The 23,224-nt window shown below is 37.9% G+C and overlaps 1 protein-coding gene across 1 annotated transcript in view; it reads left to right on the forward strand.

Moving 5' to 3' along the window:
• Positions 1-23,224, forward strand: part of LOC120874862 (glycerophosphodiester phosphodiesterase domain-containing protein 4-like) — a 135,327-nt gene that overhangs the window by 81,555 nt on the left and 30,548 nt on the right. Inside the window, exons 11-12 of the mRNA XM_040256549.1 lie at positions 12,615-12,836; positions 15,136-15,290. Of these exons, the coding sequence (XP_040112483.1) occupies positions 12,615-12,836; positions 15,136-15,290 (377 nt within the window). The remainder of the gene's footprint in view (positions 1-12,614; positions 12,837-15,135; positions 15,291-23,224) is intronic.

The raw sequence follows: 23,224 nt of genomic DNA on the forward strand, positions 1-23,224 counted from the left end.
TGCTTGTTTATTTTGGAGATTGATTCTTTGTCAGTTGTTTTGTTTGCTATTATTTTCTCCCATTCTGAGAACTGTCATTTCACCTTGCTTAGAATTTCCTTTCATGTGCAAAAGCTTTTAAGTTCAATTAGGTCCCGTTTGCTTATTTTTGTCAATACATCATGTTCTCCATTACAAAGTGCTTCCAAGGGGAACCACTTTAGCAGAACCTTATTTAACATACCAGAAGGGCAATTAACAAACTCCATTTCCTTCTAGCTTTTTTGTCTCATGTAAGGGTGGAGATAAAATGCTAAGAAATGCTTCTGAGTCATAGCTCAAAGACTCAAACCCACTGAAAAAAGTAAGATTTAATCATAAGATTATAGAATGCTTTCCTTCCCTGATACCTTACCAGTACATGAACAGGGCTTCAGTATAATAAAAGTGGATTATGACTGAAAGCTGCGACACAGACTGTGTTTAAGAGGGAGTTCTTAAGGAAACCACAGAAATAGGGTAGGACACAAAATAAAACAAGGAAACTGTATCCTATGGTACCTACAGCTACAGCAAACATTAGTTCAGGTCATAGTAGATTCACATAAAAGCTCACACTAAAAGCACAATTATCTCGGTTTCTTTTATCCATTACATCACATGCAGCTTCCAACAAAAAATTCTAAAATATTCTAAAGAATAAGATAAGCACAGGATGAAGAGACAAAGCAAGTATCACTACCAGATTCAGATATAATACAGATTTTGGATACATCAGCAAATATAAAATAACCATGATCAGTATATTAAGGGCTCTAATGAAGAAAGTAGACAGCATGTAAGAAAAGAGGCAATGTAAGCAGAGAGCTGTAAGCAGAAGCTCTAAGAAAGAATTAAATGAAAAGCTTCCAAAGCAAAAATATTTAATAGAAATGAAGAATGCCTCTGATGGGCTCATCCTCATCAAGGATTAGGAAGAAATCAGTGCCATTGAAGATGTCTAGAAACTTCCTAAACTGAAATGCAAAGAGGAAAGTGAATGAAAAGGGCAAGTCAGAATAGCCAAGAATTGTGGGACAATTACAAAAGATATAACATATATAATAAGAAAACCAAATGGAGAAGAATGAGGGAAAGAAACAGAAGAAATATTTGAAGTAATAATGACTGAAAGTTTTCAGTCACTGTTGAGCTCAATGACTAGACATGTCACTTCCAGTTTACCTGTTAGTTGAAAATTGTACTTGTGATTATTTTTTAAGCTTTAGTTTTCTCATTTTTAATATATCCTGTGGTCAAATTAAATAGTGCATTTGCTGTTTCTTTCTTTCTATTTTTTGCACATTGCATCTTACTGTTGTCCTGTTGCCCAGTCATGTTGCCCTTTGCAACCCCATGGACTGCAGCACACCAGGCCTCCCTGTCCCTCACCATCTCCCGGAGTTTGCCCAAATTCATATTCATTGCATCAGTGATCCATCTAGCCATCTCATCCTCTGAGGCCCTTTTCTTCTTCTACCCTCAGTTTTTCCGAGCATCAGGGACTTTTCTAATAAGTTATCTGTTTGTTTGCATCAGATGACCAAAACTGGAGCTTCAGCATCAGTCCTTCCAGTGAATATTCAGGGTTGATCTCCCTTACACTAGGAGCCTTTAATTGTGTGGATCATGACAAACAGTGGAAAGCTGTTAGAGAGAGGGGAATACCAGATCAGACCATCTTATTGTTACCACAGTCCAATTCTAAGAGCCCAAAATAATTTTCAGTGACCGCTGTCATGAAACTTATGTTTTATTTGTCTCTGTGTCTTATCTCTCTTACTAAATTGAATATTTTGATAACAGGATTTGTGTTTTAGGAGCACGCAGAATATGCCTGCTGAATGAATGATTATCTAGTATTTAGGGCTTAGTAAGTAAATCTTACACTCCTTTCTTCTCTGTCAGTGTCATTGAAAATGTACAGTTAATGGCACTTTTAAGTTAAATATCCTGAAACACTGCATTGCAAGTAGCATCCACTGCCACAAAACGAAGCCAATTCAAGTCCTTTAGACTGCATTTAATAAACCCTTCCCTAATCAAGCCACAGTTGATCTTTAATCTGGTACAACATGAAGTGTTAGCAGTGGTGTTAACAAAAATAAGTTCAGGGCTTCACTCTTTTTGATAACTACTCAGGCTAAGGGCTTCCCTGGTAGCTTAGCTGGTAAAGAATCTGCCTACAATGCGGGAGACCTGGGTTTGATCCCTGGGTTGGGAAGAGCCCCTGGAGGAGGGCTTGGCAACCCACTCCAGTATTCTTCCCTGGGGAATCTCCATGGACAGAGGAGCCTGGCAGGCTACACACCATGGGGTCACAAAGAGTCAGAAAGTACTAAGTGACTAAGCACAGCAACACTCAGGCTAAGGAATTTAAACTGTTATGTTGTACATCTAAGTCTTGGATTATGTCATTTATCACATCAAACAAAGTGAACAAACATTTTAAAAATCACCTCCGATTATTCAGTTCCTGGTGGTGGGATCCATATCCTTAGAAGGCTGTTTCCTAGGAAATATGTTATTCCTTCATATGCTTATTAAGCAGATATGGTTTACTGAGGGTTTGTAGAGTCCTGCAGTTGGAGAGATCTAACAGGCCCACAGACTATATAACCCTGCCCTGTGTTACCAGCCAAAAGCTGATTGCCACATATTTAAAGAACACAGGAGTTATACAAGAAAAATACTGTCAACTTTGGTAAATTTTGAGTATGTTTCCTTTGAGAATTGTCATGACAATCATTCAACTATTACACCAAAAGTACATTTTATTTTCTTCTAGGTCAGAGATGTTTCTTTTCATTTAGGTATTACATGAAGAGTGTAGTACCTAAATGAACAATTGTTAGATACATGAAATAATCACTAAATAATCATTAAATACATGAAAATAATCATTATTAATAAAATTTCAAATTCTCTAAGCTAGTAACATCTTGAAGAAACTTAATTACAGTTAGAGTGATGATTGTGTAGAAAAGCTTAGAGTTAAGCAAATTATTATTTTTAGTAAAAGAAATATGATAGGTGAAATCAAAAGTGTATAACCTTAGGACTTCCCTGATGGTCCAGTGGTTAAGAATCCACCTGCTGATGTAGAGGAAATGGGTTTGATCCCTGGCCTGGAAAGATTCCTCATGCTGTGGGGCAACTAAACCCATGTGGCACAATTACTGAGCCCATGTGCTGTAACTACTAAAGCTCGCATGTCCTAAAGCCCATGCTCTACACAAGTGAGGCCATCTCAGTGAGAAGCTTGTGCACTGCAACTGGAAAATAGCCCCCATGCAGCCTAAACAAATTCTTTAAAAAGTATATAAGCTTAAATCAATAAAGAAAATATGGCCAGAAAGATGAGGAATGAAAGCATTCAAAGGAGAGTCTGGCACTTAACAGGAGATCTTTGCCCAAAGCTCTTTGATGAAAGCTGTGTTACTTCATGCAGCTGTTTGCTTGTGTCAAGAATGTTGGGGCAGCTGTTTATTTTATTAGTACCCAGTACTAACACTGGTATTAGTACCCAGTACTTATTAAACGAAGCTGTTAAAGTACTGCATTCAATTTGCCAGCAAGTCTGGAAAACTCAGCAGTGGCCACAGGACTGGAAAAGGTCAGTTTTTATTCCAATATCAAAGAAAGGCAATGCCAAAGAATGGTCAAACTACCACACAATTGCACTCGTCTTGCACGCTAGCAAAGTAATGCTCAAAATTCTCCAAGGAAGGCTTCAACAGTATATGAACTGAGAACTTCCAGAGGTTCAAGTGGGATTTAGAAAAGGCAGAAAAACCAGAGATCAAATTGCCAACATCCATTGGAGATGTCAAGCAAGAGAGTTCCAGAAAAAACATCTACTTCTGCTTTATTGACTCCACTTCAGAATGGACTGGTTGGATCTCCTTGCAGTCCAAGGGACTCTCAAGAGGCTTCTCCAACACCACAGTTCAAAAGCATCAATTCTTCAGCACTCAGCCTTCTTCACAGTCCAACTCTCACATCCATACATGACTACTGGAAAAACCATAGCCTTGACTAGACAGACCTTAGTCAGCAAAGTAATGTCTGCTTTTGAATATGCTATCTAGGTTGGTCATAACTTTTCTTCCAAGGAGTAAGCGTCTTTTAATTTCATGGCTGCAGTCACCATCTGCAGTGACTTTGGAGCCCCCCAAGATAAAGTCTGACACTGTTTCCACTGTTTTCCCATCTATTTCCCATGAAGTGATGAGACCGGATGCCATGATCTTTGTTTTCTGAATGTTGAGCTTTAAGCCAACTTTTTCACTCTCCTCTTTCACTTTCATCAAGAGGCTTTTTAGTTCCTCTTCACTTTCTGCCATAAGGGTGGTGTCATCTGCATATCTGAGGTTATTGATATTTCTCCCAGCAATCTTGATTCCAGCTTGTGTTTCTTCCAGTCCAGCGTTTCTCATGATGTACTCTGCATAGCAGTTAAATAAGCAGGGTGACAATATACAGCCTTGATGTACTCCTTTTCCTATTTGGAACCAGTCTGTTGTTCCATGTCCAGTTCTAACTGTTGCTTCCTGACCTGCATACAGATTTCTCTAGATTGCAAGGAGATCCAACCAGTCCATTCTAAAGGAGATCAGCCCTGGGATGTCTTTGGAAGGAATGATGCTAAAGCTGAAACTCCAGTACTTTGGCCACCTCATGTGAAGAGTTGACTCATTGGAAATGACTCTGATGCTGGGAAGGATTGAGGGCAGGAGGAGAAGGGGATGACAGAGGATGAAATGGCTGGATGGCATCACTGACTCGATGGACGTGAGTCTGAGTGAACTCCGGGAGTTGGTGATGTAAAGGGAGGCCTGGTGTGCTGCGATTCATGGGGTCACAAAGAGTCGGACACGACTGAGCGACTGAACTGAACTGAAAGCCTTTGACTGTGTGGATCACAGCAAACTAGAAAACTCTTAAAGAGATGGAAATACCGGACCACCTGACCTGCCTCCTGAGAAATCTGTATGCAGGTCAAGACACAGCCGTTAGAACTGGACATAGAACAATAGACTGGTTCCAGATTGGGAAACGAGTACATCAAGGCTGTATATTGTCACCTCGCTTGTTTAACTTATATGCAAAGTACATCATGCAAAATTCCAGGCTTGATGAGGCACAAGCTGGAATCAAGACTGCTGGAAGATATATCAATAACCTCAGATATGCAGATGACACCACCCTTAGAGCAGAAAGCAAAGAGGAATGGAGAAGCCTCTTGATGAAAGTGAAAGAGGAGGAGAAAAAGCTGGCTTAAAACTCAACGTTCAAAAAAATGAAGATCACGGCATCCGGTCCCATCACTTCATGGCCAATGATGGGGAAACAATGGAAACAGTGACAGACTATTTTGGGGGGCTCCAAAATCACTGCAGATGGTGCCAGCAGCCATGAAATTAAAAGGTGCTTGATCTTTTGAAGAAAAGCTATAACCAACCTAGGCAGCATATTAAAAAGCAGAGATATTACTTTATTGACAAAAGTCTGGTCAAAGCTATGCTTTTTCCAGCAGTCATGTATGGGTGTGAGAGTTGAACCATAAAGAAAGCCTAATTCTGAAGAATTGATGCTTTTGAACTGTGGTATTGGAGAAGACTCTTGAGAGTCCCTAGGACTGCAAGGAGATCAAACCAGTCAATTGTAAAGGAAAACAACCCTGAATATTCATTGGAAGGACTGATGCTGAAGCTGAAGCTCCAATACTTTGCCCACCTGATCTGAAGAACTGACTCACTGGAAAAGAGCCTGATGCTGGGAAAGATTGGGTAGGAGGAGAAGGGGAGGACAGAGGATGATGGTTGAATGGCATCACCAATTCAGTGGACATGAGTTGGAGCAGGTTCTGGGAGTTGGTGATGGACAGGGAAGCCTGGTGTGCTGCAGTCCATGCGGTTGCAAAGATTCAGACACGACTGATCAACTGAACTGAACTGTTGACTTCTGTGGTTTTCTGGGAAACCTGGGTGCTGGGGTCCAACCCCGGTGGATCCTGGGAATTCGAAAGGTGGATGGAGTCGGTGAGGAAAGACTTATTTATTTATTAATATAAGATTAGATTAGGAAGAAATAGTGTAGTAAGAAAATTAAGTGGAGAGAAGAGACTGATTAACTTGGGTTACGTGGAAAACCAATAAAGCTCCAGACAAGGAGCTTGCACCGTCTACGTTAGGCCGCCGGCCCCCGTTTGAATATTGGAGAGTGCCCAGCCTTGGGCTCTCTCTCTCTTACAGATCTTAGAAGCCGGGACAAGTAAGTAGACACAGTGAGCCTCCACGTTCCAAGGGATCAGCTTGAAAAGGAGAGGGAGGGAGCAAGAGAAAGAATCGACATGGGGAGGCCAGGCTTGTGCAAAAACCCCCTCCTACTTTATTCTTTAAAAGGTGTTTATATACCCTAAATTTTACATAATGGAAGATACTGAGTCAAGCAGTGGCAGCAGTCCTGACCCTTTCTGTATATCTTTTTTGTATACAAAAGGTCTCAGGTCATTTACATTATCTTCTGGCCAGGAGGCTTGCTAACACTTTTTTGGCTCTCTTTCTTAATGAATGTTAATCTCATTTCCCCTGAAGTGTTTTTCTTTAATCTGCATCTCCTTAAAGCATTAAAGTTACATCTCTATAGAACAAAGGTGCAGTGGGTTATAACAAAGAAGGTACTTAACTCAAAGATCTAATGTTGCTAATACCAGGTCTACTACTTGTTTTTCTATATACCAACTATATCTAAAAATAAAGGATATGAAAATTTGGCAGCAAGTATTGGCTCAACAAGTGAAACCTTCAATCAGTCCTATTCTAATGATTTTGACTCTTCGGAAGCCCCTACATTCCTAGGATGTTTTTAAGCTTCCTGTGCCTCCTGCGGTCAGGAGGCCTCAAACAATCACATGCGCAGCTGTACGAGTCCTGCAGGCAGGCTAGAAAGCCATCAGAGGGGTTTTTGGATTGAAACACTCTTTCAAATGCAGAAGACTAAAGCCCTGAATTGACTTTTTCCAGAGAATGTCAGAAGAGTGGAAAAGCAGGCAGATTCTTATTTTTGGGGGGGTGGATGCTCAGGAAATTCCAGGGGGAAAACCTGAGGTCTGATTAGCCTTGCCATCAGAGCTCTGCCACATGACCTTGTCACGGGTGGAATTCCTCACGCTGGCTCCCGGCACCTGGGTTTATCATTGCAAATGGGTATCACTTTCCAATTGTTGTCAGACGGGTATTGTGATTTTGCTTGGGAAATGTGTATCCAGGGATCATTTCTTTCTGCTTTAATGGCTCTATTGAGTTAAAAGTATTCTATGTATTCGATATGGTCCTTTCGGGTGATGTTCAAAGGCAGTCTTTCTATGCACTGGATTTCACTGATGAGGTGGTTGGCAAGGAAAAGAGCCATTCTGTTAATTATAGGAGTGAGGTATATTGCCTAATCCCTTATAATATTTGCCTGAAAGAGCCTTGGTAAATTATAGCTGGAAAGTTTTAAAGCTAGTGTAGAGATATTTCTGAAATGTAGGCCTGCAAGTGATTAGCTGACAGAAGATAATCTAGGATTTTTGGATAGTGAAGGAGAGGGAAACCTTGTGTCCTGCAGTCCATGGGGTTGCAAAGAGTCAACACAACTTAGAGACTGAATAATAACAACAGCAAATCTAGGATTACCTGATGGGAAAGAACACAAGGTCAAAGAGAAAATGAGTGGTCTTTGAGGGTATGGAATGTCAAGAGCATCTGAAGTTTGGCTGATTGCAGTTTTTTACATGTCATGTATTCTTCCCACTTTTCAAGAGTATTGTGTGTTTAAGGACAGGAAATTATTTTAGGAAGGAGCAAAGCTTTACCTAATTTAAAGTAAAACTCCCAATAAAATGTTTTCACCTCTCACTAAATAGCTAGGTTGGAATGGCTTAGGTAAAGAACACAAATATATAATAACCCAAATAAGCACATAATTACTGGTAGAAATTCATAAGCCACAGAGGGAAGAAACTGAATACAATTTATTTGGAGATCCTCAAAGGATCCTTTGGCACAAGTTTCCAATTCATGTCTGACCTTCATAGTTTTTCTAGGATTATGTTGATTATAGATTAGGGAAGAACTGCTCAGATCTTCTGATGTCTTAGAAAGCTACCCCATCGGTTATTATTTAATACTATAGTGACTTTAGACTTACCAGGTGGTCCAGTGGTTAAGAATTCACCAGCCAATCCAGGGGACACAGGTTTAATCTCTTGTCTGGGAAGAGTTTACATGCTGCATGGCAAATAAGCCCATGTACCATAACTGTGGAAGCCTGCATGCTCTAGATCCCATAACCCACAGCAATGGAAGCCACTGCAATGAGAAGCCTGTGCTGTGCAACTAGAGAGTAGCCCCCACTCGCCTTAACTAGAGAAAGCCCACACACAGCAACAAAGACCCTGTACAGTCAAAAAAAATAATATTGTAATCAATTTCTCCCTACTGTGGTGAGTTGTATCATGGAAGATTTGAAGAAATACCCATTTGAGCTTAGTTGATACTACCAGTTTGCCATTATGAAGCTCAAAACATAAGTTGATCTAGTGCTTCTTTTCAGAATTGGGGGTCAGATGCTACACATCAGTGATGGAATATGTGAATTCCATAGACTGGCCTGTCTTCTGTGAAAGAGGCCCCTGTCTAAGGACTTTAGTCAGAGCATTCTGTGTTGTATGGTCATCTGCTAAAACCTTTCCTCCAAAGTCTCATCATACAGGCTATGAGTAGATGACTAATGTGGCCAAGACTGCATTTTTTTTTTCCTGAGGCAAAAATAAAAAGTGTTACTCCTAGATCAAGGAATAGGCCTTAAACAATGAGTCTTTGATGTGTGTTAACTTGTTGGTAGATTTAGACCTTGGCCTCCTGTTTTGAGTACTTTTAAAGAGAGAAGATTTATGGTTATCTGGAAGATCATGAAGGTGCACAAGTTCAGCAAAGATGACTGTTGAGTAGATATTTTGAGGTCACTGAAGGTCTTTTGGGTTTCTGTTTTTTATGAATAGGAATGGAACAAATACAAACAGTGGAATAAGTGTGAAGAAAAATATTGTGTGGAGATAAAGAGAGCATATTTTAGTCTTGAGAAAATGTGAGGTAGCTACTGTTCCATTCCTCCGAGAGAAATTCCTTCTCTCACCAGCTTCACCAACAAGTGATCTAAAATTAGCAAAGATGGTAAAAGTAGCCATCTACTAAGTTCAATATAGGCAACATATATATGGACTGAGATCTAAGATGAAATGCTGTGTAATATACAAAAAAGTGACAGTTGAGAAAGTTGAAGTCAGTAGAAGCAGTAGAGTGAGGGAACTATTGTGAATTGCACAATATTCTGTGTACAAGACATTCTCCTAGACCTAGAAAATATTTTATCATATTCAATCAACAAAATAACCCTAAGAAATATGTAGATTATTCCTCCACATTGTATAGTTTGGATAATAGAGACTTTGAGAATAGAAGTGATTTTATCAAGGTCACAAAGCAAGAGCGTATGAAGCCAGAATTTGAATTTGGTGTAAGACCTATACAAACAAGAATAGAGAGCAGTATTAAAGAGGTTTAAAAATGAACTATTGGAGTTGAATGCCATCAAGCTCTCTTTAGTTTAGAAATATTTGAGGAAGTCTTCATGAAGGAGGTATCATTTGAGCTAAACTTTGCAAATAGAGGAAAGGATTTTAACAGCTGAATATGGCAAGGAAGATCCCTTGGAGAAGGAAATGGCAACCCACTCCAGCATTTTTTCCAGGAAAATCCCATCAACAGAGGAGCCAGGCAGATTGGGCTACATTCCATGGGGTTGCAAACAGTTGAACTTGACAGAGGGTGCGTTGTGCGTGCACACACACACACGCACACGCACACACACAACAAGGAAGGCAAATAAGTGATAGAGTGGAAATTGAGTCCAATTTAGTCTGAAGCTGGAGTCTTTTTTTTTTTCACTACAAATAACTGAAACAGAGAAAACGTGGGTAATCAATGAAAGAAAATATGAATTTTATTACCTTAAGTTAAAAAAAAAGGTTGAAAAGGGAGGTCTAGAGAAGAATAAGAATACCCTTCAGTGCAAATACAGAAGGTTCTATGTTATAGAATTGTTGCTCAGTTGTTCATTCATGTCTGAATCTTTCTAACCCCATGGACTGCAGGAAACCAAGCTTCCCTGTCCTTCACTGTCTCCCGGAGTTGTTTCAATCTCATGTCCATTGACCTATGATGCCATCCAACCATCTCATCCTCTGTCATTCCCTTCTCCTGTTCTTTATTTTTCCAGCATTTGGGTCTATTCCAGTGAGTCAGCTCTTTGCATCCAGTGGCCAAAGTATTGTATCTTCAATTTCAGCATCAGTTCTTCTAGTGAGTGTTCAGGGTTGATTTCTTTTAAGATTGACTGGTTTGATCTCCTTGCAGTCCAAGGGACTCTCAAGAGTCTTTTCCAGCTCCACAGTTTGAAAGCGTCAGTTCTTCGGCACTCAGCTTTCTTTATGATCCAACTCTGGCATCCATGACTACTGGAAAAACCATAGCTTTCACTAGACGGACCTTTGTTGCCAAAGTGATGTCTCTGTTTTTGAATACTCTGTATAAGTTTGTCATGGATTTTCTTCCAAAGAAAATTTAAATTTAATGGTTGCAGTCACCATCAGTAATGGTTTTGAAGCCCAAGAAAATAGTCTTTCACTGTTTCCCATTGTTTCCCCATCTATTTGCCATGAAGTGATGGGACCAGATGCCATGATCTTAGTTGTTTTGAATGTTGAGTTTTAAGCCAGCTTTTTCATTCTCCTCTTTCACCTTCATCAGGAGGCTCTTTAATTCCTTTTTGCTTTCTGCCATTGGGTGGGATCATGTGCATATCTGAGGCTGTTGATATTTCTCCTGGCAAACTTGATTCCAGCTTGTGATTCGTCCAGCCTGACATTTTGTATGATATACTCTATATATCAATTAAATAAGCAGGGTGACAATATACAGCCTTGATGTACTCTTTTCCCAATTTGGAACCAGTCTGTTGTTCCATGGCCAGTTCTAAATGTTGCTCCTTGACATGCATACAGGTTTCTCAGGAGGCAGGTAAGGTGGTCTGGTATTCCCATCTCTTTAAGAATTTTCCACAGTTTGTTGTGATCCACATGGTCAAAGGATTTAGCGTAGTCAATGAAGCAGAAGTAGATGGTTTTCTGAAATTCTGTTGCTTTTGTATGATCCAGTGGATGTTGGCAATTTGATCTACAGTTCCTCTGCGTTTTCTTTTTTTTAAAGTTAGTTTATTTATTTTAATTGAAGTGTAATTGCTTTACAGAATTTTGTTGTTTTCTGCCAAATATCAACATGAATCTGCCTCTGCCTTTTCTAAACCCAGACTGTAAGTTGGTTCATGTACTGTTGAAGCCTTGCTTGGAGAATTTTGAGCTTTACCTTGCTAGCATATGAAATGAGTGCAATTGTGCAGTAGTTTGAACATTCTTTGGCTTTGCCTTTTTTGGGATCAGAATAAAAACTGATCTTTTCCAGTCTTGTGGCCACTGCTGACTTTTCCAAATTTGCTGGCATGTTGAGTGCAGCACTTTAACAGCATCCTCTTTTAGAATTTGAAGTAGCTTAGCTGGAATTCCATCACCTCCATTAGCTTCGTTCGCAGTAATGCTTCCTAAGGCCTACTTGACTTCACACACCAGAATATCTGGCCCAGGTGAGTGACCACATCATTGTGGTTATCTGGGTCATGAAGACCTTTTTTGTACAGTTCTGAGTATTCTTGCCACTTCTTCTTAGTGTCTTCTGCTTCTGTTAGGTCCACTTCATTTCTATTCTTTACTGTGCCCATCTTAGTGTGAAATGTTTCCTCAGTATCTCCACTTTTCTTGAAGAGATCACTAGTCTTTCCCATTCTGTTGTTTTCCTCTATTTTTTTGCATTGTTCACTTAAGACTTTCTTATCTATCCTTGCTATTTTTTGGAATGCTGAATTCAGATGGGTATATCTTTCATTTTCTCTTTTGCCTTTCACTTTCTTCTTTTCTCAGCTATTTGTAACGCCTCCTCAGATGACCATTTTGACTCGTTGCATTTCTGTTTTTAAATAAACATATTGTGACAGGCTTGTTGATTGCTGCTTTCAGTTGGTCTAATTGGAAGCAGTACTTGCAGAATTATTCATCTGGTTTTCTAGAAGGACCTCATAATAAAGAATTCCCTTAGAATCCCACCGTACACACCATCACTTTTTTTGAATGCAGACCGGCCTTTGATGTGCTTAATGGAGGTTCATTTTGCTGGCCACAGGGTCTCTTTAATTCCACATTATTGTATTTCCTTTATGTTCTAGAATAAATCATTGCAAATACCATTACTAGCTATGGAGATTATATTTTATTTCTCTTCTTGGCAACTCTTGTCTCAGGATCAGTATTTCAGAAAACCTGGTGGATTGAATGGTAATGGATCAGCACAGAGATAGGGCTGGGTGTGGGGCTAAAAGCATGAGAATTGGAAAATACTTTTGATAGGAGCCAATGTTTTCTCTGATGTATTTATTTTCAGATCAAACCATTTTTTCGTATGAAACCCTTATCAGAGGCTGATAAGGAAAGAGCAAGAAATCAGAAGATTCCCAAACTATCTGAGTTATTGGAACTTGCACAGAAGGAAAAAAAGTTGGTTATATTTGATCTTAATGCTCCTCCACAGTCACATCCTTCCAGATCATCGTATATCCGTCTTGTAGTAAGCGTGATCCTTGACTCTAAGATTGAGCAACATCTGGTATGTCTATCTCAATATTCACACTAGAGGTTGACAAGTGGGTAACTTGTTTCAGGAGCATAGCATTTGAACCTGATGAACCTTGTATATCTTCCCTGGAATGCTTAAACAATTCTACTCCCTAGAGAAGTGGAATTGGCTGCTTATATAGCTACGGGGTTGGCCAAAGATTCCTTCGGTTTTTAAGTAAAAATAAAAGACCCATTTTTCATTTTCACCAAGAAGTTTATTGAACAATGTATTCACTGTTCTGTTTCACTTAAAATAAGGTAAAGTTATGTGCTCAATTGTGTCCGATTATCTGTAACCCTGTGGAGTATAACTTGCCTGGATCCTCTGTCCATGTACTCGAGTGGGTTGCCATTTCCTGCTCCAAGGACTCTTTCCAGCCCAGAGATCAAACCCATTTCTCTTGCAACTCCTGCACTTGCAGGTGGATTCTTTACCATTGTGCCACCTGGGAAGCCTTATCTTCTGCTATTTTTCAGGCAACTTCATAATTTCATCTCCCCAAAACTTATTTTTTTGGTGCAAAGAACTGTTCTAGGTGCCATTTACAGTTTTCTGGGGAATTGAAATTTTTTCCATTAAGAGAATTTTATAAAGACAAAAAAAAAAAAAAAAGGAAATCAAAAGATGCAATGTCTGCTGAATATGAGAGATGAATCAGAACTTCCCACCTAAGCTGTAACAGTTTTTACCTGGTCATCAAGAAAACAGGTGCATTATCCTGATGGGAGATTATTCGTTTTCTGTTGACTAATTCTGATTGCTTATTGTTGAGTGCTGCTTTCAGTTGGTCTCATTGGGAACTGTACTTGAATAATTAATCATTTGGTTTTCTGGAAAGAGTTCATAATAGAGAACTTCCTTCCAGTCCCACCCTATGCATTATCACCTTCTTTGGATCAACACCAGCCTTTGGTGTGTTTAGTGGTGGTTCGTTTTGCTGGCCCCATGGGCTCTTCAATTCCACATTATTGTATAGAATCTACTTTTCATCACCCATCACATATGTTTTAATACGTAACATTTTCATTATGTTTAAGTAAAGAATCTCATGCAAAAATACCTTCAGGAAGTTTTTTTTTTGTTGTTGTTTTTTTTTTTTTGCTTAATTTATGTGGAATGTAAACATCAAAGCAGTTAACATAACCAAGGTGGTAAAAATGATTTTCTACACTTGATTTGGATGCTCTCAACCTCAACTGGTCTTTATGACCATGGAGGATCATCCAGCTAGAAATCTCTCTTTTTTATTTTTTTTTTTTGCATTTCAGTTGTGTTTTTATCTTTCTTGAAATGATAAAGTGTAATATGTGAAAAATGTGACTTTTTCTTCAATTTTAAATATTAAAATGGCTATACAAAAATTCTCCAAATTTATGTTTTTTTTTAAAAATACTCACTAATGAGTGCCAGCTGTTACAGTGCAATATAAGAAAATTGTTTAAAATGAAGTTAAAGACAACTAAGTGCTGCTAGAGCCATCTTACAGGAAAAAAAAAAAAAGAAAACAAAATTTTTGGTCAACCCAATACATGTGCCAATCTAAGAATGAGCCAGTTAAATTTTTATCAGTGGGGAAAACATTGAGGCTGTTTGCTGTTCCAAACCAAATGAAATAAAAGGGAATGTATGTAATGGCTATATGATGTGAACTGCATCATCACCAACGTACATCTATTAGAAAAGGGCCTGAGTATGGAACACTAAGGCTTTGAATACCAGCTTTCATTTATGATATAGAAAGTTCTTATTTGAACAGGGATTCATTCATCATGATTTCCAGAATGCTCTTCATTTTGTCAGTCAGTCATTCCAAATATCTTTAATTTTCAGAATGTGGAAGAATGCTATGAGAGAAACAAATAAGTGTCTTTTTGCAAATAGAACTCTTTCTACAGATGAGTCATAATAGCATCTCCTGTTGGCAGAAAATGACTCTTCTCAAAAATGATTTATAGCATCATCAGCCAGAGGAAATGTTTATGATCCTGACCCGTTATCCACACTTACAAACTCCTCACCCACTTTAGCTAGTGTGGTGACACAGCTCATCTTTGGTTCCGTGATGTTAACTGGGAAAACTCAGCTCCAGAACAAAACTAGTGACAGCCCCATTTTAAGAGTTCACTGGACAACATTAGGGCAGGTTAACTCATTCATCAAAGACTAGAATCTCTGCTCCCTATAGACTGTTACCCATGCTTGAATGAGACTCCTCCCATTCTACATGGGGCTGTTTGTACCAATACAGCTGACTTTTCACTGAAAGACTTCCTGTTTCTCCTTGCAGATTTTTTGGTTACCAGGTTCTGATAGGAAGTATGTCAGAAGCAAAGCTCCTGGTTTTCAGCACATTGGCCGGTTATTCACCATTGAAGAACTTAGAAAAGAAAATATCACTAGAATAAATGTTGACTATAAGAGGTTGTTCTACAATGGCTTGAAGTAAGTGTTTAACCCCTCTTGGCATGTGTTGCCTTTCTTGCACAAAATCTGCATCCTAGCCAAGTAATTTAGGTTCTGCCTCCCATCTCAGGATTTCTAGGTTTGGCCATCTTTGTGGAATTCCCAAATTTCCTCTTGTTATCCTTTTCTCGCTATCTGCCCTAAAACGTTTATCAAAGGGTAGTCTCTGTTATTGGAACATAGTCTACGGCCCCTTCTCCTGTCCTCCAATCAACCCACTTTTGAGTATTCTTGGTATTTTTCTTTTTATACAATGTAAGTATTGAAAAGTCAGAACTCAAAAAGTTATTGATTTCCTCTTCCAGATTCCAGTACCTTATAAATGGCTTTGTGATCCCAATATCCAGATCTCTTATAGTAATAGTAAATAACATAGCTAAATCATTGTTTTAAAAAATTTGAGACAGACAAGTATGAGAAGAAAGAAAAATTATTAATCATCACATTTATAATTGTTAATATTAGAAATACATTTTCAGAATTAAAAGTTCCTGGTAGTAAAGTAACATTTTAAAATTTGTTAATCACTGTTTACATTAATCCATATTCCCTTTCTGTTAGATTTTAAGGTATTTTTTTCAGATAATTCTAAATTCATCAGAGACAAAGTTTCCTTTGAGATATAGATGTAGCTAAATTTCTAGATTTAGCATACCCTTTTAGCCTATACTTGCTCAGCACTGCAACAGAGGCCATTCAATATCATGGTGATCCAAGCCTATGCCCCAACCAGTAACGCTGAAGAAGCTGAAGCTGAACGGTTCTATGAAGACCTACAAGACCTTTTAGAACTAACAGCCAAAAGAGATGTCCTTTTCATTATAGTGGACTGGAATGCAAGGCTGTGGTCCATATGATCAGATGGCTAGTTTTCTGTGATTATGTGTGTCTGCCCCCATGTGCTCTCACAACACCTACCATCTTACTTGGGTTTCTCTGACCTTGGATGTAGGGTATCTCTTCACGGCTGCTTCAGCAAAGCGCAGCCACTACGCTGAATGGTTGAACGGTTCTATGAAGACCTACAAGGCCTTTTAGAACTAACACCCAAAAAAGATGTCCTTTTTATTATAGGGGACTGGAATGCAAAAGTAGGAAGTCAAGAAACACCTGGAGTAACAGGCAAATTTGGCCTTGGAGTATGGAATGAAGCAGGGCAAAGGCTAATAGAGTTTTGCCAAGAGAACACACTGGTCATAGCAAACGCTCTCTTCCAACAACACAAGAGAAGGCTCTACACATGGACATCACCAGATGGTCAACACCAAAATCAGATTGATTATATTCTTTGCATCCAAAGATGGAGAAGCTCTATACAGTCAGCAAAAACAAGACTGGGAGCTGACTGTGGCTCAGATCATGAACTCCTGATTGCCAAATTCAGACTTAAATTGAAGAAAATAGGGAAAACCTCTAGACCATTCAGGTATAACCTAAATCAAATCCCTTATGATTATACAGTGAAAGTGAGAAGTAGATTTAAGGGGACTAGATCTGATAGAGTGCCTGATGAACTATGGACGGAGGTTCATGACATTGTTCAGGAGACAGAGATCAAGACCATCCCCATGAAAAAGAAATGCAAAAAAGCAAAATGGTTGTCTGGGGAGGCCTTACAAATAGCTGAGAAAAGAAGAGAGGTGAAAAGCAAAGGAGAAAAGGAAAGATATAAGCATCTGAATGCAGAGTTCCAAAGAATAGCAAGGAGAAATAAGAAAGCCTTCCTCAGCGATCAATGCAAAGAAATAGAGGAAAACAACAGAATGGGAAAGACTAGAGATCTCTTCAAGAAAATTAGAGATGCCAAGGGAACATTTCATGCAAGATGGGCTCAATAAAGGACAGAAATGGTATGGACCTAACAGAAGCAGAAGATATTAAGAAGAGTTGGCAAGAATACACAGAACTATACAACAAAGATATTCATGACCAAGATAATCGCGATATTGTGATCACTCACCTAGAGCCAGACATTCTGGAATGTGAAGTCAAGTGGGCCTTAGAAAGCATCACTATGAACAAAGCTAGTGGAGGTGGTGGAATTCCAGTGGAGCTATTTCAAATCCTGGAAGATGATGCTGTGAAAGTGCTGCCCTCAATATGCCACCAAATTTGGAAAACTCAGCAGTGGCCACAGGACTGGAAAAGGTCAGTTTGCATTCCAATCCCCAAGAAAGGCAATGCCAAAGAATGTTCAAACTACCGCACAATTGCACTCATCTCACATGGCAGTAAAGTAATGTTCAAAATTCTCCAAGCCAGGCTTCAGCAATACGTGAACCGTGAACTTCCAGATGTTCAAGCTGGTTTTAGAAAAGGCAGAGGAACCGGAGGTCAAATTGCCAACATCTGCTGGATCATGGAAAAAGCAAGAGAGTTCCAGAAAAAACATCTATTTCTGGTTTATTGACTATGCCAAAGCCTTTGACTGTGTGGATCACAATAAACTGTGGAAAATTCTTCAAGAGATGGGAATACCAGACTACCTGACCTGCCTCTTGAGAAACCTATATGCAGGTTAGGAAGCAACAGTAAGTACTGGACATGGAACAACAGACTGGTTCCAAATAGGAAAAGGAGTACGTCAAGGCTGTATATTTTTCAGTCTCCTTACTGATTATATATCTATTTATATTTTCTAATTCTTCATGATGCAGTCTGGAATTTGTCCTTTTCACCTTGGCTATCAAGTTTGTTGAGATACAATTGGTCATACTGCTATATCCCTTATAATTCTTTTATTTCTGTAAAACTTGTAATAATGTGCCCACCTTCATTTCTGATTTAGTAATTTGAGTCTCTTCTGTTTATCTTAGTACCTCTAGCTAAAAGCTTATTAATTTTGTTGTTTTCAGAGAACTAACTTTTGGTTTCTTTGATTTTCTTTATTGGTTTTCTGTTCTTTATTTTGTTTATGTCTTTCCTAGTCTTCATTATTTTCTTCTTTTTGCTATGGGGCTCAATTTTTTTTTTCTTTTTCTAGTTTCTTAAGTTGTAGTTATATGGTTGATATGAAATCTTTCCTGTTTTTTGAAAATTCTTCTTTCCTTTCACTTTTATTAAAATATGCATATAGCTCTGTAAGTTTAAGTTGTACAGCATATATAATCAATTTGCTTACATTCATCATTAAGTGATTATCACAAGAAGTTGAATGAATATCCATCATCTCATATAGATACATAATTGGAGAAATAGAAGGTTTTTCCTTGTGATAAGAACTTTTAGGATTTCCTCATTTGACAGCTTTTCTTTTAAAACATTTTTAATTGAAGTATGGTTGATTTACAATGTAGTGTTAGTTTCAGGGGTACAGCAAATTGTTTCATATATATATATATATATTCATATATATACACACATATATATGTATATATTTATTTAATTTTTCAAATTGTTTTCCATTATAGGTTGTTAAAAGTTTTGGATGTAATTTCATGTGCTATACACAAGTTCCCTTCTTGTTTATTTTATATCTGATAATGTTTATATCTTAATCCCCAACTCTTAAGTTTCCCTGCCCACCATTTCCCCTTTGGCAACCATAAATTTGTTTTTTTATGTTTCTGTTTTGTAAATAAATTTGTTTGTAACATTTTTCAGATTCCATTAAGGTGATATCATATGATATTTGTCTTTTGCTGTCTGACTTCACTTAATATGACCATTGCTTGGTTCATCCATGTTGCTGCAAATGGCATTATGTCATTCTTTTTATGACTGAGTAATATTCCATTGTGACACACACACACCATAGCATCCTTATACATATATCTGTTAGTGGACATTTAGATTGCTTTCATGTCTTGGCTATTGTAAAGATTGCTGCTGTGAACACTGGGTACACATACCTTTTGAATTAGATTTTTTTCTCTGAGTGTATGCCCAAATGGGATTGCTGGATCATATGGTAAGTATATTTTTAGCTTTCTAAGGAAACTCCATACTGTTCTCCTCAGTGGCTGTACCAATTTACATTCCCACCAGGAGTGTGGGAGGATTCTCTTTTCTCCACACCTTCTTCAGCGTTTATTGTTTGTAGATTTTTTGATAATGGCCATTCTGACTAGTGTGCAGTGATGCCTTGTAGTTTATATTTGCATTAAGACACTGATGCTGGGAAAGATTGAAGGCAGGAGGCGGAAAGGGACAACAGCGATTGAGACGGTTGGATGGCATCACCAACTTGATGGACTTGAGTTTGAGCAAGCTCCAGGAATTGGTGATGGACAGGGAAGCCTGGCATGCTGCATTCCATGGGTCACAAAGAGTCGGACATGACTGAGTGACTGAACTGAACTGAATAATTAGTGATGTTGAGCATCTTTTCATGTACATTTTGGCCATCTGTATGTCTTCTTTGGAAAAATGCCTATTTAGATTTGCTGCCCAATTTTTGATTGGATTGTTTGCTTTTTTGCTATTGAGCTGCATGAGCTATTTGTATATTTTGTAGCTTAATCCCTTGTCAGTCACTTAATTTGCAAATATTTTCTCCTATTCTGTGGGTTGTCCTTTCATTTATTTATGGTATCCTTTGCTGTGCAAAAGCTTTTAAGTTTAATTAGGTTCCATTTATTATTGTTTTTATTTTCATTACTCCTGGAGATGATTGAAAAGGTGTGATTTATGTCAGAGAGTATCCTACCTATGCATTCTTCTAATACTTTTATAGTAGCTTGCCTTATGTTTAGATCTTTACTTTTGTGTATTGTGTTAGAGAATGTTCTAATTTCATTATTTTGCTTCTAGCTGTCTAGTTTTCCAGCACCACTTATTGAAGAGACTGCCTTTTCTCCATTATGTAGTCTCACCTCCTTTGTCGAAAATTAATTGACCATAGGTGTGTGGGTTTATTTCTGTTCTTTATATCCTGTTCGATTTATTTATACTTCTGTTTTTGTGCCAGTACTGTACTGTTTTGATTACAGGGCTTTGTAGTATAGTCTGAAGTGAGGGACTGTGAACTCTAGCCCCTTTGTTCTTAAGATTGTTTTAGCTCTTTGGGGTCTTTTGTGTTTGTGTACAAATTTTTAAATTTTTTGTTATAGTTCTGTTTAAAGTGCCATTGGTAATTTGATAGGGGTTTACCTGAATCTCTGTATTACCTTGGGTAGTATGGCCATTTTAACAAATTATTGACAACGGGAATTTTGCAGAAGCTAACACCTGTGGCCAGCAATTTGTTATGTAAGTGAATATTGGTACATCTCCAGTCAGTAATATTTGGGTAACAAAAAACTTATTGATAGGTCTGTGGTCAGTAAGTTGTTAACAGTATTGATTTTTCTATTCCAAGAGCATAGTATATCTTTCCATCCTTTTTGTACTATCTTTAGTTTCTTTCACTAGCATTTTAACAGTTATCGAAGTACAGGCCTTTTGCCTCCTTAGGTAGGTTAATTCCCAGGTATATTATTGTTTTTGATACAGTGGTAAATGGGATTGGTTCCTTAGTTTCTCTTTCAGATATTTTGTTGTTACTGTATAGAAGTCCAATGGATTTATATACATTAATTTTGCATTTTGTAGCTTTATTGAATTTATTGATTGATTGATTGATGAGTCCTGGTGGTTTTCTGGTAGTGTCTTTAGGATTTTCTGTGGATAATATGTCCTCTACAGACATTGACAGTTTTACTTCTTCTTTTCCAGTTTGGATTATTTTATTTATTTTTTCTCTTATTGCTGTGTCTAGGACTTCCAAACCTATGTTGGATGAGAGTGATAGGAGTTGGTCTTCTTCTCTTATTCCTGATCTGATCTTAGAGGAAGTGCTTTCAGCTTTTTAACTTTAAGTATGATGTTAGTCATGGATTTGTAATATATGTGGCCTTTATTATGTTGAGGTATGTTTCCTGTTTTCTCACTTTCTTAGTTTTTCTTATCAATGGATGTTTAAATTTATCAAAAGCTTTTTCTGCATCTATTGAGATGATCATGTGGGTTTTATTCTTCAGTTTCTTAACATGATATATCACAATATTTGATACTATTGAAAAATTATTGCAATTCTGGGATATATCCCACTTGATCATGGTATATGAGCCTTTTAATGTATTGTTGGATTTGGTTTGCTCATATTTTGTTGAGGAATTTTGCGCCTGTGTTCTTCTGTGACATTGATGATATTGTTTGAAAGGAACACTTCTAAACTCATTGTGTCAGGCTGCCATCACTCTGATACCAAAAGCACACAGAGATATCACAGAAAAGAAAATTACAGGCCAATATTACTGATGAACATACATGCAAAAATCCTTGATTTTTTAAATGTAAGCATTGATAGCTATGGATTCCCCCTCCCCGAGCACCATCTATGAATTTTGGTGCATCCCACGAATTTTGGTGTTTTCATTTTCATTCATCTCCATGTATTTTCTCATTTCCCTTGTGATTTATTTCTTTATCCATTAGTTTATTGAAAGTGTATTGTGTGCTTAGTCACTCAGTCATGTCCAACTCTTTGTGACCCCATGGACTATAGCCTGCCAGACTCCTCTGTCTATGGGGACTCTCCAGGCAAGATTACTGGAGCTGGTTGCCATGCCCTCTTCCAGGGGATGTTCCCAACCCAGAGATCGAACCCAGGTCTCCTGCATTGCAAGTGGATTCTTTACCATCTGAACCACCAGGGAAGCTCAGGAAGTGTGTTAAGTCCCACAAATATGTGAATTTTCCAATTTTCCTTTTGTTAGACTTCTAACTTTATTGGGTTGGGTTGGATAGGTTACTTTGATATTTATCTTTTTATATCTGTTGAGACTTAATTTGTGGTCTACTATATGACTTCCGTGGTGGCTCAGACACTAAAGTGTCTGCCTGCAATGCGGGAGACCTCGGTTCAATCTCTGGGTCAGGGAGATCCCGTGGAGAAGGAAATGGCAAGCCACTCTAGTACTCTTGCCTGGAAAATTCCATGAACTTAGGAGCCTGATAGGCTACAGTCCATGGGGTTGCAAAGAGTTGGATGTGACTGAGCGACTTCACTTTCAGTTTCACATGTAAATAGGGAATTGTCACATATGTATTTGAGAAGAATGTGTATGCTGTTATTGGGTTGAGCATTCTGTGTCTTAGAAATAGTTAGTTTCTTGTGTTGATTAAGTCCTCTCTTTCCCTGCTTATCTTCTGTCTGTTCTTTTGTTCTATTCATACTGAGAGTGGGATATTAAAATTTCCAACTATTATTATACAGCTTCAGTTCTGTCAGTGTTTACTTTGTAAATTTTACTGTTCTGTCATTAGGCAGATAAATGTTTATAATTAATATATCTTCTTGCTATATTGAAGCTTTTATTAATATATAATGTCTTTCTTTTCCACATATAAGCTTTTTTGACATAGTGCCTGTTTTGTCTGTTGTTAGTGTAGCCACCCATGACCTTTTTAGTTACTGTTTGCATGGAATATCTTTTCTGTCCTTTCACTTGCAATGTATTTGTGCCTTTGGATCTAAAATGAGCCTCTTGTAAACAGCATAAAGACGGGTCATATGTTTTTATGCATTCTACCAATCTATTTGTTTGATTGGAGAGTTTAATTTATTTACATTTAAAATAATTACTGAAAAGAGGGAAGGCTATTGTCATGTTTTTACTGCTGTCTTTTTTGTAAATATTGTTTCTGTTATCAGTTATTTTAATATATCTTATAATTTTTCCCGTTATTTTCTACTTTACTGTTTTCCTTTATGTTTCATTGTTTTGGGTTTTTGTTTTTTTGTTTTTTTTTTTTTGTAGTAAAATACTTAAATCCTTTTCTTCTTTCCCTTTTTATACCTAAGTTTTTTGTGATTACCATGGGAATTACACTTACCATCCTAAAGTTATGATACTGTGATTGAATTTTTACCAGCTTAAATTCAGTAACATGCAATAATTCTTCTCTGTTATAACTCCAATTTCACTTAT

This window comes from Oryx dammah, unplaced genomic scaffold (assembly GCF_014754425.2).
Source record: "Oryx dammah isolate SB20612 unplaced genomic scaffold, SCBI_Odam_1.1 HiC_scaffold_15, whole genome shotgun sequence".
NCBI lineage: Eukaryota > Metazoa > Chordata > Mammalia > Artiodactyla > Bovidae > Oryx > Oryx dammah.